This window comes from Eptatretus burgeri, chromosome 2 (genome assembly GCF_056783735.1).
Source record: "Eptatretus burgeri isolate ZD-2024b chromosome 2, Ebu_testis_v1, whole genome shotgun sequence".
NCBI lineage: Eukaryota > Metazoa > Chordata > Myxini > Myxiniformes > Myxinidae > Eptatretus > Eptatretus burgeri.
In genome coordinates this window covers 73,707,091-73,727,521 of record NC_140962.1, presented here as the reverse complement: position 1 = coordinate 73,727,521, position 20,431 = coordinate 73,707,091, and the positions used below count along the sequence as shown (strand labels likewise).

Below are 20,431 nucleotides of genomic sequence, written 5' to 3'. Positions count from 1 at the left end.
CTTCTTGGTCAATATTTCTTCCACATGGTACAGGGTTATTTGCCAATTTTCAAAATACCGAGAGACCACGTGGCGATTTACCGAATCTCCACACCCTCAATGGCACCCGTACAGAACGAGCTGCTTTACGTGCTCGTTCCATGTGTGATCCAAGCAGTTTGATTGCCGAGCTCCGTCGGTCCCGAATACCCCGTTACAATGGCACAACGGCCTTGCTAACTTTCCAACACGTAGCACGCTCAGTCAATGAAAGAATAGATGCGAACGAGCTGAAACATTCAACAATCGGGGTATTTATTTACAATGGGGGGAAATGAGGGGAGCACATAAGGGCAGAGCTAGACCGAATATTAATCAATGCACGTATATACAGGCAAAAATCACTTGTACAATTCACTACTTAGCAGACGGGCCCACGGACACACACACACACACACACACACACACACACACACACACACACACACACACACACACACACACACACACACACACACACACACACACACACACACACACACACACACACACACACACACCCAAAGAATTGGACCAATGGTCTTTATTCAGACCTCCAGCCCGGAGGACAGTCGGGCTGAAGACCAGGGTCTGTCTTGGACCTGTCCACCTCGTGTGGTCTTCAAGCTGACTCGGTCCGAGCGCCAGCGGGAGGCGAGCCAAGTCCAGGCACCGGCGAGCGACCCTTGCGGTTCTTGTGGGGACTGGCGCCGCTCGAGCTCCCGATCGTGACGAGGAGGACAAAGCCGACGATGACGACCAGCTTCTCCCCAGGCTCCAGACCAGCTCCTGCGGCTCCTCAGGCTCTCTATCGTGAAGAGGACGACGACCATGACCAGACAGACAGACTCCCTTCTGCAAGGATCTTCAGCTCCTTTATATCCTCTCCGGCGCGCTCGCTCAGGCGTCATTCCTTTCTCAGGAGTCGCTCGACCTTTTCCCCACTTGGCGCTTTGCCAAGCGAATCTGTAGGTGGGGGCGTAACCTTTCCCCGAGTGAACTCGCAAAGAATGCCGGGAGCAGAGGGTTTCTCGTCATCATTTTATCCGAGCTGGTGGTTTCCACAGCTGTTGTTGTAGTTCTTGTTGGTGGAAAAATGTAAAAGAAAAACCCTAACTATTAAAATAACTCTACAGCGCATGGACATTTATTTACCCATTAGACAAGGGAAAGGAAGCTATCTATAAAATACAAACTTAGCGAAATAACTACACTATTGGACCTGTATGTTGAGTGCAATAAACTTCCAAATCCACAACAATACAACCTATTGCCTCTCTGAAGAGACCTGGTACCAGAGGACTTAAGTATCCTCAGATCGCTGGTCAGAGTCCAAGTCTCACATCCGTAGAACAAGACTGGAAGCACCAAGGACCTCAAGACTTGGACTTTCGTCCTCCTGCACAGGTACCAGCAGCACCACACCCCATGATCCAGTGAATCCATGACTCCTCAGGCCTGACCCAGACGTCGATTGACCTCTGGCTCACAGCCAGCAGAGACATGAATATCACTGCCAAGGTAAGTCAATCTCTTTGTGACCTCAACATCCTCACCACAAACAGGTACAGACAGGAAAGCAGCATCCAATAAGTGATTGAAAGCCTCGATCTTCGTTTTGATCCAGGAAACCCGTAATCCCAGTGGCTCTGACTCCTCATTCAGGACCTTGAGGGCCCAGAGTCTCTGCAAAAAAACGATACCCAGAGTCTCTGCAAAGATGACTGCATCATCTGCGAAATCAAGGTCAGATATCTTGACATTCCCAAATGATGCATCACAGCTTGATCTCTCCGACATCCTTCCCAGAATCCAGTCCACACAAGTGCTAAAAAGCGAGGGGGGCCAGTACACACCTCCGACTTATTTCCAGTTGTTCCTGGAGTTTGTCAGAGATGGCAACACCATATCTCACAGCTCTCTCAGTACCAGAGTATAGTTCAGACTTCAGATTGATCAGTTTTGGTGGCACCCCACGAAGACAAGAATCCTCCAGAAGGCATCCTGATTGACTGAAGCAAACACTTTGCAGAGATCAACATAGGCTGCAAGCAGCCCCTACCGAAACGCTCGTCTGTGTTCCGTGAGGACCGTAAGGGCAAGGATATGGTCAATCGTTGGCCTCTTTGGTGTAAATCCTGACTGCTCTGGGAGCTGGTTCTCCAGCAGATGGTGGAGAACCCTGTCAATAATTATCTGAGCAAAGACCTTGCCCGGCACTGAGAGGAGCATCACTCTTGGTAGATGATGCAGTCCTGGCGATCACCCTTCCTTTTCCAGAGAGGGACAACAAGGCCCCTCTTACAGTCAGTTGGGATGATGCCTGTGTTCCAGGCAGAGCACAGAACTGCAAGCAATGACCCGAGTACAGCATTTCCACCAGCCTTGAGAAGTTCAGCATGGATGCCACAGATCCCTGGAGCTTCACCCCATTTCAAGCGGTTCACCGCAGCCTGTGTTTCCACAAACGAAGGTGGATCACAGTTGATTGAAGGGTCAGCAATAGGGAGTGTAACACCCCTGATATTCAGCTTGACAGCTGGTGGATCAGCCTGGAACAGCCACGAAAAGTAACCGGCCCAGCTCGCCTTAACTTCGGACTCCTCTGTCAAGAGCCCACCACCCTCCGCTCTAACTGCAGTACACCGAGGGATGGGCATGGAGGAACGCAATGCACGAATTTCACAGTAAGCAGGACAAGAAACACTTGACTACAGGTGATGCTCTACCCCACAAATTCCTTACATATAGGTCTACGTGTGCACCCTCAGCATAAATACAGTTTCAACTTCCTGAACAGCTCAACTCTGCCACTGAGTCTGGCCCTGCGACTCTGGTCAATAGTATCCAGTGTCCCTTCAGAGACAAAATTATTCTTCACCCTCCGGTGAGTTCCAAGACACCCACCGCCAATATCAAGGATGGTGGTCTTGAAGGCACTCCACAACTCTTCAGGATTCCCCAAAGCATTCAGACCCAATTCCCCACTCAGCCTGTTCGCAAGCTCCTCAGCTACCCTCTCATTCTTGAGATTGCCAACATCCAGCCGAGGCTGGAATCGTACCATTCTCCTGGATTTAAGCTGCAACTTCAGAGTTGCTACCACAAGCCTGTGGTCGGTGTTGAGGAAATGAGCACTCCAGTAAACCCTGCAGTTCTGGACATCCTCCAGCGACCGTCAAGAAGCGTTTGGTCAATCCAGACCCATGGAGACAAACACGTCTCATATGTTCCAGTCGATCCCTATCAGTTCCAGTCGATCCCTATCAGTTCCAGTCGATGCATTGAAATCCCCCAACACAAGAAGTGTCTTGCCTGGGTACTGATCAACCAAAGACTTGAGCATGACATAGAATGCGTCTTTCACGGTGAGATCACTCACCTCAGTCGGAGCATACACAGAGACCAGGGACACGACCACCCAAGGAGTGATGGATCCTTAGTCTCATAACACACTCGTTGATCGGTGTTACCTCAATTATCATTGGAATCAGATAATTGGACAGCTACAGCAACTCCTTGGGCATGGTAACCATCAGAGAGACCAGACCAATAGTCAGTGTAACTACCTGCCATGATCTTGCCACTATCTGGTCTACGAACCTCAGAGAATGCAACAATGTCGATGTTAAAATGCTTGAGCTCAGATGGTAAGAGAGACAGGTGATCATCCTCTCTTCGGGATTGGACATTCCAGGTATCCACCCGAAGGGACCGCCTCAGCTTAACCCAAGGAGACCGCTGTCTGGTGGACGACACCTCAGCATCACCCTGACACACACGACTGCAATCTGGCCCGGGAAGGTTACCCCGTGGTTTTCCTCTTCTCATCAAAGAGTGGGGGTCCCGAAGGCTTTGCCTCAATCCCATCATCTAGTGAGCTGCCCGGTGAAGGGCAGCAGTACAGGAGGTACTCCCACAGAGTGGATTTTCAATTTTCTTAAATGGTTTTCTTCTGTTTTGCAGAGTGAAGGGTTTTACGGTGGCTGGAGTGCAAATGCTGCCACCAACCTCCTAACAAAAAGTAAACCAACTGCAGGAGGACGTCCGCAGACACAGTTGGGCACTAGATATGGATGGCCGTTGGCTCACAAGGAGCTCCTCTGCCTTTTGTGTATGCATTGTGTACGCTCTGCCGGGCGGCGTTGGTCTCCGGACGGGTCCGGGCAGCGTTGGTCTCCGGGCGGGTCCAGGCGGCGTTGGTCTCCGGGCGGGTCCGGGCGGCATTGGTCTCCAGGCGGGTCCGGGCGGCGTTGGTCTCCGGGCGGGTCCGTGCGGCGTTGGTCTCCGGGCGGGTCCGGGCGGCGTTGGTCTCCGGGCCGGTCTGGGCGGCGTTGGTCTCCGGGCGTGTCCGGGCGGCGTTTGTTCCCGGACGTGTCCGGGCGGCGTTGGTCTCCGGACGTGTCCGGGCGGCGTTGGTCTCCGGACGTGTCCGGGCGGCGTTGGTCTTCGGACGGGTCCGGGCGGCGTTGGTCTCCGGACGGGTCCGGGCGGCGTTGGTCTCCAGACGGGTCCGGGCGGCGTTGGTCTCCGGACGGGTCCGGGCGGCGTTCGTCTCCGGATGTGTCCGGGCGGCGTTTGTCTCCAGGTGGTATTTATAGTTTGACCAGTGCAAAATGGATTTCAGACATTATTTTGTTTCCATCTTCACTTTTATTCGAGAAAGAATAATTTTGATGAGACGGTATGAATCATAATTAATGCTCCACCGCACGTCTGCCTTCCCTTCCTGTCACCTCTCGCTGCCTTCCCTTTCGCCACCCCTCCTCACTCCTCACTCCCCACACCCCACTCCCCACCCTCTCTCTATCCCCCACCCCTCTCCCTCTCTCCCACTCCTCTCCCTCTGTTAAGGGGACTGTTAAGGACTGATGGTTTAGTTTTGAATTTAAAACGGCTTCGCCATCATGTATCATGCACAAATCAGATTCAGAGTGAGCTGACTGGCTGCAAAGGTTGCTGCATGTGCGAGCATGCATGCATACAGGCAGGCCTTTGCCAGGTAGATATCGTGGGTTTTAAATGCTCCCATCCGGTTTTATATAGATCTCAGCAGTCAAAACAAAACTTTTGCTGTTTGAGCGCGTTTTATCGCCCTTCTATTAAAATCTCCTCACACTGCCTTCCCTTCCCTTTCCCTTCCCTTTCCATCATGGTCACCTTCCCTTCCCCTTGTGCTGCCTTCCCCTCCTCTTGAGCTGCCTTCTCCTCCTCTCACACCACCTTCCCTTCACCTCACGCTGCCTTCTCTGCCACTCACCTCACACCGCATTCCCTCTCATGCTGATTTCCCTTCCATTCATCTCACACCGCATTCCCTTCCCCTCACGCTGCCTTTTACCTTCCCTTCCCCTCACGCTGCCTTATCTTCCTCATTCTGCCTTCCCTCATGCGTACCTCCTCCCAAACCCCTCCCCTCTCCACCCCCCATGGACATCTCCGGGCAGTCTCCACGTGCTGTATTAACATGCTGTTTTAACCTACCCCATTTCCTTCAATCCTGTACAACTGCCCCCCCCTCCTCCACAAGTACCACTACCAAACATAAGACGAGACAAAACACGGGGTACACAAGATGGACATTACAGGGACTTTCAGGAAGGAAAGCAGGGAATTTGAAGGAGGTGGGCTTTGGGTGGATTAACTGGGGTAGAAAAGTTCGAGGTTTTAGATGGGGGATGATAAGAGGTGGTGGTGAACAGCTGTTTTGAAGGCCTGGAGGGAAGAATGGGATTGAATAGATTGAGGGAGTTTATTCCAAAGGCGGGAAAAAAGAGGAATGAAAGGGTGAAGGTGAGCAGTGATTCATGATTTTGGCAGTTTTACCAGAAGGGGGTTATTGGCAGACCTTGAGTGCCCTGCAGAAATATGGTGAGGACAAGCGCCCTCTTCCTCTTGGCCCTTGGTTTTCACGTCTCAGTTTTAACTATCGTGGAATTTTCCATGAACCTCGCCCCCGTGATATTTGAGGGTTTACTGTATTTCATGCTTGGTATGTTAAATTGCTACAATGAAGAATACTCTCATATTTGTAAATCCTTCAGAAATCCAAGAAGTGTGAAAAAGTTTGTCGTGAAAAAATAGAAAGTTAATCAACGAAGCCATGGTAATATTTCTGTCCAAAAATGCATGAATTATTTTACAAACAAAAGTTTTATTATTTAAGCCTAAAACTGAGTCGTCAATGACATTTTACTTTTTACTTCTTCATCAGGATCCTTTCACATGGCCCTCATCGATGGATTGCCAGTATAACTGCTGATGACATGCACAATATCTTTCCTGTTGTGGACTATTGCAGAAAAGGAGAGCAAGAGATGAAGATCCCACATCATCGATGATGCAGTAAGTATTATATATAGCACAGTGATGGAGGTGAAAAAGTACAATTTAGGAAACATTGATTCTTTTAGGAAGTAATTTGGAATAATTATTTTGAATACATGGTACCTGGAGAGGATAAAGAGGAAAGGTAACTGCCTTCAAGATCAGCATAAATCATATGTCCTGGACTGCTTGCCATGGTGATATATTGGCTTCCATTTTGTTCATTCATCTCCATGTAATTGGTGGGACAAGAGGATGCTGTATCCCTGTGGGGAGGAAGTGATGATATGAAGAATAAACAGGAGTTAACTCACCAATCTCAATGCAATGGACCACTCATTTGCAAAGCATTTTCAAAGCCAATGGAAGTAGTGCTGCTCTAATCTTATGAAGTTCCGAAAGCTATGCTTGAATAAATTTAGGACAGCTGGCGATTGGTCAAAGGTGGAGTAAAATGTCAGCCCAGACCGAAATGCTTAAGCCTGGTTTAACCTTGGTATTCAACTTTAGACCTGTTTGTTTGTTTATTTATTTATTTAGACGTGCTCTTGGCTGATGGAAGAACTCTGACACAGAACAAAATCAGGGCACAACACTGATGTATATACTGGGATGTTCAAAGATTAACGTCACCAAAGGGGTGAGTGTGCGCATGTGTAATATAGCAATTTGGTGATGGCTTCCCTCCGTCTGGGTGGTGTGCATATTTCCTCAGCCGAGAAGAATGGAATACTCAGCGTATTTGCTTATCCAGGATACAACAAACACAAAAAGGGAACAGCAGGAGAAAGGGAAAATACAAACACCAGGGTGAAGGGAGAAAGTAAATTGAGATGGACAAAGAAGGGATGCAGGTACTGACGAGGGGTAAGGGAGAACGCAAAGCAGTTGACAACATGGATACAGAAGCAAAATTTTGGGAGAGGTACAGGGTGGTTTAATGGGTACAGATAATATCCTGATTTTAGATGGGGGATGACTTGAGATGATTGTGAACAGCTGTCTTGAATACCTGGAGGGAAGAATGAGATTTCAGAGTATGGAAGGTGGTTCCACAGGTTAGGGGGGGGGGGAGAAGGAAAAAATGAGTGGAGGTGGGCAGTGGTTCTGCATTTAGGCAGTTTCACTAACAGAGGGTTTCTGGTGGACCGCATGCGCCCTGCAGATACTGGAGGGGTGGGGAACAAAGCACAGAGAGGTTAGGTCAGGTATGGGAGCATGCACCAGAGCAGCGCATCGCAACGGCCACTTTCCATTGGTACTCCAGGGGCCTCTATCTGGCCACCCCCATGGCAGAAGCCAATCAACCTGCTGCAACCACAGAGCACATGGCCTTCCCATAGGCCTTTTTCACTCGTGAGGCTCCCTCGCTGAGAGAATCTGGTGAGCAGGATCAGCATCAGGAAATCGAGCCACATGTTCCTACAGCCGCAGCTGACGCTCACGGACTATACAGGTAATAAATCTCCTTTGAGTCTCTCTCAGCAACTGCTCAATGGACACAGTCTGACCAGCGATAGCAAAGTATTCTCAGAAGAGACCTGGTACCGAAGGAGTTAAGTCTTCAACTCAGATCCTTGGTCAAAATCTAATTCTCACATCTGTAGAACAAGACAGGAAGTACCAAAAACTTGAAGACTTGGACCTTCATCCTCCTCAATAGGTAGTAACAGTGCTCCACCCCATGATCCAGTGAATCCATGACTCCCCAGGCCAAACCCAGACATCTATAGACTTCTGGCTCACAACATGTGGTGACATGAATATCACTGCCAAGGTAAGATAATCTCTCTGTGACCTCAATATCCTCACCACAAACAGAGACAGCTAAGATGGCAGCATCCAAGATGTCAATGAAAGTCTGGATCTTCGTTTTGACCCAGGAAACCCGTAATCCCTGCAGCTCCGATTCCTCATTCAGCGTCTCGAGGGCCTCCACAAGGACATCCGCGTCTCGTAAGGATAACTACATCATCTGCGAAATCAAGGTCAGAGATCTTGACATTCCCAAGTGAGGCACTGCAACCCCATCTCTCAGACGTCTTCCCCAGAATCCAGTCCATTGAAGAGTGTGGGGGGGGGGGCAATACACACCCCTGATGAACTCCAGTAACAACTGGAAATATGTCAGAGATGGAAGCACCACACTTCACAGCACTCTCCCTCTCTCTGTACCAGAGTACAGTTCAGAAATCAGATCGATCAACTTTGATGGCACTCTGCGAAAACCGAGAATCCTCCAGAGGGCATCTCGATTCACTGAATCAAATGCTTTGTGGAGATCAACATAGGCTGTGAGCAGCCCCTGCCGAAATTCTCATCTGCGTTTAGTGAGGACCCAGAGAGCAAGGACACCGTCAATCATTGACCGCTTTGGTGTAAAGCCGACTGCTCTGGGTGCTGGTGCTCAAGCAGATGGTGGCGAACCCTTTGAAGAATTATCCGAGCAAAGACCTTGAAAGGCACTGAGAGCAGTGTCACCCCTCGGTAGATGTTGCCATCCTGGCGATTCCCCTTCCCTTTCCTGAGAGGGGCAACAAGGCCCCTCTTCCAGTCAGTTGGGATGATGCCTGTGTACCAGGCAGAGCACAGAACTGCATACAATGACATGAGTACTGCATTTCCTCCAGCCTTCAGAAGTTCAGCATGGATGCCACAGATCCAAGAGTGACCGAACGCTGCCCTCAGCCATGTGAGCCCTCCAGGATGAGAAAGAAAGCTGCCTGACCACAAGTTTCTTGCCACAGGATTCAGTAAGCCATAGCCCTGAGGACAGCTGCAGGCAGGATGGGATAAACTGGTGCATGAGAGAGAGTAGCTTTTGTGGAAGTGTTCCCATGCAGGCAGAATAAATATTGGATGCTGTGGATTTGGCAGCCAAATACCTTCTTGGATGGCTGATTGCAGTACCTGACAGTTTTCCTGTGTGAACTGCCAGATTCCTTGACATTGAGGTCACTCTCCCACAATAACCAGAGAGATATGGGCTTTGAAAATAATGTGACCAGAGGAGCCCAGAGTGGCAGAGGAGGAACAGGACAGGTTGGATGGAAAGTTAGCCACTACTAGGTCGAGGAGATCCACTAGGGAGGACATACCAGCTGCAGAAATCCAGGTTGGGAAGTTTACTGATTGGATCAGACCCACAGAGTCACAGAAAGCCTTTGCTGCAATCCCATAGCAGGTGGTTGCAGAGCTTACATCCAGCCACTGGCATGGTGGTTCAACACAGACCTATAATCCAATTCCTTGTATGTGGTGTGTATTAACTCTAATAATACAGTCTTGGAAATAAAGATACCATTTTGTTTGTAAATAAAGGGGAAAGTCTTCTTGTTATTTTATTTTACCAAAATTATGAAACAAACACTTTTATTTAACTTACTGACACGTAGATGATGGCAATGTCAGTATCGTCAAAGAATATCGTTCCTTGGATGGTATAAATGATGCACAATTTGGGGCAAGACAGTGTTTTGGTTGAGGCAGCTTCTATAAGTTTTATAACAAATTTCATAAGAAAACACATCATAATGCCAACAGATATAAATCATGCACTGAGCACAAACAAAAAAAAAAAATCATCAGGTGTTGATTGTTCTCCGGTACTAGGATAACAGGTGTTTTACGCTATCAGTGACACTTTTAGCCTTGATGAGACAGTTGTTTCTCGAGTAATCTGAGCTGTTTCCCAAGCCCAGCAAACATGGGAGGGTTTATCAAATTTCCACCAGACACCCGGTCCTTGTGAAATCAGGCATTTTGGAGTCATCAGCTCCAAAATTTGGAGTCATCCAAATTGGAGTAATCAGCTGTGTATCAGCTAATAATTGTTGTCATTTTATGATTTGCCATAAATAATAAACACAATTACTATATCATGAGAACCCTGGCACACATTACATAAGCAGAGAGTCACACATTAATCCACTTGACATTTCCTGCAATTTTTTTTGCAACCGCAGGAGATTTCAAATTCTCCTCTCATGACTTTTTCGCTATTTCTCTATCTCCATGATATTTTCAATTTTTTGTCTGTAATATGTTCAGAAATGTTAAATTCATGAAGAGACATCATTTGCATATTCATAAGCTTATGCAAATTGAAACATTCACCCAAAATAAGAAGTCAACATGATTTTCAACTTGAGTAACATAATTCATTGATATTGTACAGTTTTCATGCAATCTCAGATTTCCAATGTCAAGAATTGTAGGTTTCTGTGCAAAATGCATAAAATTAGCATATTGCATAACTAATTCGGCAATAATTAGATAAATTAACATATTATGAAAAATATATTTTACCATCGCATTCATTACATGATGATCTCAGTGTGTGCAAATTTTCAAGTTCATCGGAACATTGACAGCCAGGATTGAGGGGGGGCAGGGGGAGTGGGAGGGAGAGGGGCTGGGAGGCTTGATTGTGTCTATGGTATGGTATGTATTAACTCTCATAATAGAGTCAATGTTGGGAGCCCCTCACCACCAGTCAGGGAAAGCTCAAAATCACCCAGTTCAGTGTTCGGGTTCAGGGGTTACTTTATCCACCACAAAGTTTCATTTTAGTTGTGGTAGATAGTTCATTTCACAGGTAAAATCTTTAAATCTCATGCCATCCTGGTGCAATACAATCAGGGTTGCTGCATACTGGAGCACACAGTTATTTGTATTGGGATGTAAATTTGATTGTTTCATGTGGAATCTGGATGTGAAAGATTTTCCGGTATTTTACAACAGTTGGCTATTTTGTCTTTCTCTTATTACAATTACATGTAATCGGTGAGAGTGCTGGAGTGTGGATACTGCACACGTATGAGGAGCCAAATGGCCTTTCTTGTGCCTTAATTACCATGTGATTTTGAAAGAGCAGTACTGGGTGAGAAGGCCACGTACAAGTAAGCGCAAAACTATTTTCCACCCCTAGTCCCTTTGCCGACCAGTCTCTCATTCTAATGCAGGACGCACAAAGTTCAGTTTTTAACACCATCATGTGCTTTTAAACCAGCAGAAAAATCACCTGCTTTCATTCAGTACCAAATGTTTGTATCTGTGAAGATAACCCACAAGGTCTCCATGGCAACAGTACTCGGTTACTATGTACACTGGGCCTAAGGGAGGTCAGTGAAAAAAAGAAAAGCAGCCAAAGGAGGAAAAACAAGGAAAATGACAGACAATGAGAAAGTGAACAGAAATAGGAGAATGGGAGGGAGGGGAGCAGAATAAAATTAATACTTAACGAAAAGAAATGCACACTTTAAAAACATCACAAATTATTCAATAATTACAAAAAGATTGTTATCGGCATGAAACTAACTGTCGTAAATAACAAATATATTAAATCCATGATTGTACACAGCATATAATGAATAGTTTACACGAAGTGAAATGACATTGACAAAAAGTTGCACAGTAATTAAACTTCAGAACATCCAATATGAAGGCCAAATGGATTTGATTTAGGAGACATCTATATGTTATGTACACAATGACGAAGGAGTGTAAATGAGTAACATATAAGAAAGGCATAAAAAATGGCATTATGAGAGGGAAACAGGAAAGGATATCAGGAAGAGAAGGGAGGAGGGAGGGGAAATCCACCATTTTTGCATCTGTAATAAAAATATTGTTGCGGCCACTGGTACCGAGACACCAGCTTGTCACTCGGGGATTATTCCCCGGTTGTCCTCGGTAGAGCCGGACCTGGGGCCACCGCTCACAATTAACGTTGTGGTACGGTGGGTTGTTTTAGAACCACGAACACCACCCAGTCAACCACGAGTTCCAGTGTCCACCATGTAATTATGCCGTTTAACTAGAGGTCACGTGGTTACCTGAGCAGGGAGCATGCCCTCGGCAAAGCAGCAATGTTATCTCGATTAGATTTTAGTTAGGGTGGCCGAGCGTTTTAACCGCTGGTGCGTGGCGACTATTTCTGGTCAAATCTGTGGTAATTACCTCCCAGTGTATCTCGGTTCGGACAATGTGAGACCAATCGAAGGAAAGGACAAACACGGACAGGTTGGAAATCGACAAATGATTTATTAATAATAAAAATTAATAATAAAATTATAATATTAATTAATAATAAAATTAATAAATGGAAAGAACTTTTTTATTTTCTGAGGTAAATAAAGAATGAATTTCAAAACAAAATAAATCAAAATGCAACGAAAGAGACAAAAAGCAGATGCTTATCGGGGGTTGACTTACAGCTAAACACAGACATGGCTACCCAACAGATCATTGGGGGGGGGAGGGAAGAATCGTTTCGCTCACCAGAAAGTAGTCGTCCTGAAGTGAAAACGTCCTGAAATGTGTGCGTGCGTGTTATGTCCGTCGCCAGCACCCAGCCTTGCCGTGCACCCTCTCACGAACCGCCTTGAACGCCAATCGACATCTGGGAGGGCACTGAGATTGTCTGTCGCTGGTTTAGACCCTGGTGCTGCGACACGAGCAGTTCTTCACCCTTCACGAAACTGGTGATGTCCAGTGACCCACACGATCAGTCGGTGACTGACCCGCGCCTCACTCGTCGGCGCTGCTCACACGCTCGCTTGCCCAAGCACTGGGAAGGACGAACTGTCTCGTTGTTGGCGCTGGTCAGACACCCACACGCTCACTTTCTTCTCCTCTTTTGCACGTTTACACCCGCTTCTTGCTCGCTTCTTGTGCTTACTTCTCATTTTCTTTCTCCCTCACTGGCTTTCTTTCACCCCCGCTTTCCTTTCACTTCTCTCGCCTCCACTTTCCTGTCACTTCTCTCGCCTCCACTTTCCTCCTCAGAACGGACCTCCAATTCGTTTTACATCTCCGGGCTGTCTCGGTGGGCGCAGTCCGCCCCAAGCTCACCCCGCCCCACTTGCGCGCAGTTATCATGATGATATACGCTCTCAAAAAAGGCGGGCGTCGGAGCTCGCAAAAGAATGTTGCTGAGGAAAAATGAGGGTGGGCTTCAGAGCTTGCGAAATAACGTTGCTGAGGAAATAGAAGGGCGGGCTTCAGAACTCGCGAAAGAAATGTGTGTAAATGTGTCTGTCGTAAAGAAAAAAAGCTTCCCATAAGAGAGGGGATCTATTCTTTACCCTTCTCAATGCATCACATTTAAGATCCCATTAGACATGGGGATGGGGCTAATCTGAACATGCATTTAAGGAAATAACTGTCTGAGGACCTGGATGTGCGTATGCATTCATCAGACCGGATTCTGAAATCCGTAACAATATAAATGGTGTTTTTGAGAATAAAAAAAATACACTGATTAACAATCAAACAAGAGAGATGTTGTGCATAGCACGATACTTGGGGAATCCAAAGAAACAATAGTTACCATGGAAACAGCAATTTGGCAATTAAGAAAATTTGACCTATCAAGTGTTTTACATGATGGAATGTTGTGCATAACAAATTTGGTTGATACATTTTCTCATTGCGGTCTAATAGGTGTTTTACATATTTTGGATGGCCTTGACCTTTGACTAATTTTGACTAGATTTTACTCACATATACTACCACACATGTAAAAATAAGCTGCTTAAGTTTCAATTTCATATCTTAAAAAATTATTGAGGTATGGTAATAATAAATTCACAAAAAGTCCAATTTGACTATAATGGGGTGAAATTGTTGTCATGGAAACCCTTGACACATCAAAACGGTAAAATTGATCGTTATGATTTTTGGTGAAACAATTACATGAACCAATACGCAAATCTTTTTGAAATTTCAAGTTACTAGGATGAAAATTGATAATTCTGTGTTTTTTAGTGTTTTAGTGTTTTAAAGGGTTTTCAAAGGTCGAAGTGGTCTCACAGTCTGAAGGGTTGAAAGGTTTAAAAGATACATTCCAAGAGTACATAATTAATAATACATATATATATATATATATATATATATATATATATATATATATATATACATATACATACATATATATATATACATACATGTATAAATATATATGTATACATACATGTATACATACATGTATACATACATGTATACATACATGTATACATACATGTATACATACATGTATACATACACATACATATATATATATATACATATACATATATATATATATATATATATATATATATATATATATATATATATATATATATATATATATATATATATATATATATATATATATATATATATATATATATATATATATATATATATATATATATACATATATATATATATATATATATATATATATATATATATATATGTCTTCAGGACAGAAATAATACTCCTAAAATACACATACATATTGTTGCGAATTCGTGCCTGCCGGCGTGCGAACGGCCACGTAACTCGAATCGCGGAACGTCGCCCACCGGACGGACAATTCAGTTGTGACCCTCTCGGAACAACACCGGGAACTAGTCACGGGTGGGGGTTTAACCCCACCACGATCGTGCCAATTGCCCACCCACGCAGGATAGGGTTGCTCGCCAAATTCGATCTACCTAAGTACCTGCGCGAATGGTCGACCGGGCGATCGTACCACGCCACAGGCCGAGTCCGGACACGAACCGCTTAAGCGGACCGTTCCGTGCTACAGTGATAACCGAGGGGTGTTATCGTCGGCCTTGATGGTTCCGATTAATTACCGGGATGTTGTACCCACTACGAACCCCTTCCGAGATGGAGGGTCAATAAAGAGGAAAAGAGATGAAGCAGAGCGGGAACTGTTCAACAAGCAAGCATTTTATTCACACGCACACACAGACAAGCACGGAAGGCACGTATTTACAGCCATACAATTATGCACAAAAAGCAAATGTAACAAAAGAAACGATGCAGAGCTACAATCGAATATGCGTACACACGGCAACACTTAAACAGTTCTACTTGTCGGACAGGCGCCTCCCACAGTCATTTATACAAAAAGCAAAGGAAGGAAAAGAAAGAAAGAAGTCGCAACTTCCCTTTTATGGCTGGTGAGTCCCTCTCCCACGACCGTCAGCGTGGTCACGCCTGGCCCCGACCTCTCTCGCGGCCGGCGAACCCTCTCCGGCACTCACTGTCCGGACGCGCAGGTCCACCTCTCTACTGGCGCTCCCGCATCTCCTGTCCATGCCTTCGTGACAGGCCGCTCGCCAAGGCGCGGGCGCAGGACCTCTTCCCGAAGACTTAACTCTCCACAAAAACCAACCAAAGACCCACCAGACCACCAGCCAAGACGAAGAGGAATAGGCGGAAGAGGAAGCGCGCAAGAGGAAGAAGCGACCCGCCCGTGTCCGTCTTTTAGAGTGCGGGGCTCCGCCCTTCACCCCGCCCCGTTCTCAGCTCCACCTTCCTTTGAGAGGGTTCCCGAACAGGGCGTTCCCTCACGCTTTCCCTCCACCCCGCCCCGTGCGGGGGCTGGGGGAGTCAGTTTTTGGCTCTGGGCCAGAGAATTATTCCCCCAAAATGAGACCCCTCCCTCACATGACCTCTGACCTTTGACCTTTGACCTGCATCGCCCCTCCTCCACTCCGGGGAAGTCAAACGGGAGAAACAGGCAGGGAAATCTGCACATCCTCGCAGTTCCCTCCTTGGCACCTTTGTTTGCCGTTCGGAAGCGGACGTAGTGGCGAAGATGTAGTAGCGTAGATGGTGGAGGTGGCGTGGTTGCAGTGTGGTTGGCGCTGTGATGGGGATGGCGTGGTTGTTGAGATGCTGTGTGTTGGAAATAAAAGATAGAAGAAGAAAAACGACCAACTCAAAGCGTCGCAGCCTGGATGGATCACATAAATTCCCTCTATACAATGGGTTTGGGCTAACTACACATGTACCTATGAAGATATCTCACCTGAGGGCCATTTATGGTGTAATGCTAATTTCCACAGGCGTAACTATATATATATATATATATATATATATATATATATATATATATATATATATATATATATATATATATATATATATATACATACATGTCAAGTCAATCAAATGAAAATTGATGGTTTATGTGACCTTGAACTTTTGTCCTATTGCCCTACAAAACAATAGGCTTCCACCTTGTCACTACCTCTACCAGGTGGTGAAGTTTCTTGAAGATCCGAGTGAAAATGTGACCTGTAGGCGATTGACAGACATACAGGCAAACAAAATGACAGAATAACAGACCATACCAACCAATATACAGTGGTGCCCCCAGAATCCGAATTTAATTCGTTCCAGGAGGCTGTTCGGATTGCAAAAAGTTCAGATTCCAAAACTATTTTCCCAATAAGAAATAATATAATGGAAAGTGAATTAATCCGTTCCTGGACCCCAAGAAAACCCACTTTCAAGACACTTTCAACTGAAATTACCAATGTTTAAGGTAAAATAAGATGAGTAAATGACTTAAATTCTTCTTCTTCTTCTTTCGAAGAAGAAAATTTTAAGAAGAAGAGTAAATGACCTAAATATCAAGTAATAATTATAAAAACAAGAAATAAATGTACTAACATGAAAATAAACTGCATTTTCCTTCGTGAGGAGTTCTAATGGTCCATGTGGAAGCTGGAGAGGAGGAAGGAGGGAGAGGGTTTATTACTTGGAAGGTGTCACCTTCCATAATAACATCAGGCAACTGTGCTTCTGGTGTTTCCTCCCTTTGTCTCTTCATTCCCCTAACATTAAAACCACTTGTAGAGGGCTGGGGCTCACTGGGCTCGCTTGCTTTAGAGAAACACCTTTCCAAAAAGTCCCACGTAGCAGAGAAGCTCGTCCCACGTGGCAGAGAGGAAAGTCCCACGTGGGAGAGGCTCCTTTCCAACCACAGTACGCCTGTCTTTCATTGGCTTATGGCCTGGTAAAGACTTCTCTTCCTTAAGGCGCTGTCACACCTTGACGATTTAGCCAGCAATGGCAATGTATAAAAATGTATGTAAAACGTTGGTATACACTGAAATTTTGATCTTTTTTTAAGTTTTGGTTGTATTCGTAACGTGTTGGTCGTATGCATAACATATTAGTAACGGGCACAGAACGTTTCGTTGTCTTATAGGTAAGTTATACCAATGAATGCTTAGCCTGTTGTCGGCGTTCACAACCTATGCCCAACGATAGTTTCACTTAGTCATAGTGCGCTGCACGTATCACCGACGAACTCATGGAGAAGCCTGTTAAAAACCTGCCGCACGCCGATTTAAATCATAACCGCCTGAAAATTGGAAGTGTCAACCACGCAGTCACACCTTGACGATTTAGCCAGCGTATGCCGACCTATGAAAAATGTGTCTAAAACGCTGGCACACGTCGAATACGGTATGGGTAAGTTTTGTATACGTTAAGAGCATGCTGAAAAACGATGATGTACGCTGTCATATTTCGTGGTACGTCTCGTACGTCGTGAAATTTCAAGCATGCTGAAAATCTTACGACGTCCTCGCCGTATGGCTCACACATTCCGCTACGCTGGGAATAAGTTGTAGGCACGCTATGCGATCGTTGACAAACGTCGACACAAGTTCCTTGTAAGTTAATCATAAGTCGAAACACGTCGAGGTAATGTTTTGCATACCCGAAACTTATTTTCTCCGTCAAGGCACATTTTCTTTTTTTTTCCTTGGCTCCGTGAAGGCACGTGACAAAATATCTGAAGTTGTTGTTGTTGTTGTTGAAAAATTTTTTTTTAGTCTATCACGAATTTTAAAATATATTCGGACATTTGCTTTTAAGTTTCGACGTCGACGTGACAATGTCCTCAAACAGAAAAATATTCACAGAGGAAGAACAAAGAATAAGACATGAGCAAACTGAAGAGGCAATCGGACATGACGTAACGGCACGTGACGAAATATCGGAAGTTATTGTTGTTTTTTTTTTTTTTTTAAACGCTGCCAATACGCCATGATACGGTAGCTGTAAATTAAAAACACGTTCAGTAAGTTCTGTGGTCGTCCGGAAGACGTCAATCAAATATGTCTCCATACGTCATTATGTGTTGGAGGTACGTTACACAAAGGTTCAAAGCATGTTACTCAGAGGCTAGAAATAAGTTTTGGGTATGCTAAGCATTACCTCGACGTGTTTCGACTTGTGAGTAATGTGCCTCGACGTGTGTCAACGATCGCATAACGTGCCTCGACGTGTGTGCAACGATCGTGTAACGTGCCGACAACACGTGACTCATAGGTTATAAATAAGTTTCGGGTACGCCAATCATTACCTCGACGTGTTTCGACTTATGAGTAACATACAAGTAACGTGTGTCAACGATCGCATAACGTGCCTACAACTTATGGCCAGCGTAGCGGAACGTGCGAGTCATATGCTGGCATACGTCGTAAAATTTCAAGCATGCTAAAATTTGAGGACAACCACAAAGTACAACGATGAAAGCCAGCGTACTACGACGTATGGCAGTGTTTTTCAGCATGCTCTTAATGTTATCAAAACTTACCCATAACGTATTCGACGTGTGCCAGTGTTTTAGACAATTTTTTCATAAGTCGGCATACGCTGGCTAAATCGTCAAGGTGTGACAGCGCCTTCAGTAATATAGGTCCTCCTTTGCATCTTTTTTTCCCGAAGAGGCCTGTTTCATCAAAATTGAACACCTGTTGTGCCACATACCCCTCAGTGTTCACAAACTCACTAAATGTATTCACAAACTTTGCTGCTGCATCCACATTCGAACTATATATATATATATATATATATATATATATATATATATGTATATATATATATATATATATATATATATATATATATATATATATACATACACACACACACACATATATTGTTGTGGATTCTCACCCGCCGGCGTGCGGACGACCGCTTCGACCCAATGGCAGCCGCCCTCGCCCACCTAACGGACAATCCAGTCGCAGCCTTCCAGATCAAACGCCGAAATCACGCTACGGGTGTGTTTTTAATCACACCACAGTCGAGTCAACACTCTACCCACGTGCTACAGGGTCAATTGCCAAATTGTCGATATACCTAATTAATCGCGCGGGCAGACTAACCGAGAGACTGTACCTCAACGGGGCCGCTTGGAAACGAGCCGCTTAAGCAGCTCGCTTCGTTTTTGGATAACTGAGCGGGGTATTATTGCACAGCCCTGTTGGACCCGATCACTTTATCGGCTATTTAAAAACCAACTATTATTCCAACCAACCAAAAAACCAACCCAAAAACCAACAACTATTATTGGTTGTCAGGTCAGGTTAGATCTGTGACCTGCTACAGGTACCATGTAAACCTGAACTAACCTGTTCCATGGTCGGGTTGTCAGCGACAAAACCGTCTCCCCCACCAGGTTTTCTGGTGAGGAGGGTGTTTGGATATGGACACCCAGCAGGATTAAAAACAAAACCTGTCAAAGGGTGGAGGAGCTCCTTGTGAGCCAACGGCCATCCATATCTAGTGCCCAACTGTGTCTGCGGACGTCCTCCTGCAGTTGGGTTACTTTTTATGAGGAGGTTGGTGGCAGGATTTGCACTCCGGCCACCGTAAAACCGTTCATTCCGCAAAACACAAAAACGCAAAGAAAATCTGAAAACCCACTCCGTGGGAGTACCTCCTGTGCAGCTTCCCTTCGCAGGGCAGCTCACCGGATGATGGGATTGGGGCAAAGCCTTCGGGACCCCCAATCTTTGATGATAGGAGGGAAACCACGGGGTAACATCCCTGGGTCAGATTGCGGGAGAGTGTGTTGGAGTGGTGCTGAGGTGTCGTCCACCAGACGGTGGTCTCCTTGGGTTAACCTGAGGCGGTCCCTTCGGGTGGGTGCCTGGAATGTCCTATCCCTAAGAGAGGATGATCACCTGTCTCTGTTATCATCTGAGCTCAAGCGTTTGGACATCGGGATTGCAGCTCTCTCTGATGTTCAGAGACCGGATTGCGGCGAGATAATGGTGGGTGGTTACACCGACTATTGGTCTGGTCGCTCTGATGGTTACCATACCCAAGGAGTTGCTGTAGCTGTGTCCAATAAGCTGACCCCAATGACAAATGAGGTAACACCGGTCAACGAGCGTATTATGAGATTAAGGATTCGTCACTCCTTAGGTGTTATTTCCCTGGTCTCTGTTTATGCTCGACTGAGGCGAGTGATCTCACCGTGAAGGATGGGGCA

At 45.7% G+C, this 20,431-nt stretch overlaps 1 protein-coding gene and 1 long non-coding RNA gene across 7 annotated transcripts in view; one reads left to right on the top strand and one right to left on the bottom strand.

Moving 5' to 3' along the window:
* LOC147032326 (platelet-derived growth factor receptor alpha-like) overlaps positions 1-20,431 on the bottom strand; it is a 124,855-nt gene that overhangs the window by 31,240 nt on the left and 73,184 nt on the right. For all 5 annotated transcript variants that reach the window (XR_015055113.1, XM_085869838.1, XM_085869837.1 and 2 more), the window contains 2 exons: positions 11,369-11,459; positions 6,469-6,611 (listed from right to left, as the gene is read on the bottom strand). Coding sequence is in view for 4 of the 5 variants with exons in the window: in XM_085869838.1 (XP_085725964.1) it covers positions 6,469-6,611; positions 11,369-11,459 (234 nt within the window). In the remaining variant the exon portion in view is untranslated. The remainder of the gene's footprint in view (positions 1-6,468; positions 6,612-11,368; positions 11,460-20,431) is intronic.
* The window catches only part of LOC147032327 (uncharacterized), a 66,107-nt gene that overhangs the window by 5,635 nt on the left and 40,041 nt on the right, over positions 1-20,431 (top strand). For both annotated transcript variants that reach the window (XR_015055115.1, XR_015055114.1), the window contains exon 2: positions 6,233-6,363. This is a non-coding gene — a long non-coding RNA (uncharacterized LOC147032327). The remainder of the gene's footprint in view (positions 1-6,232; positions 6,364-20,431) is intronic.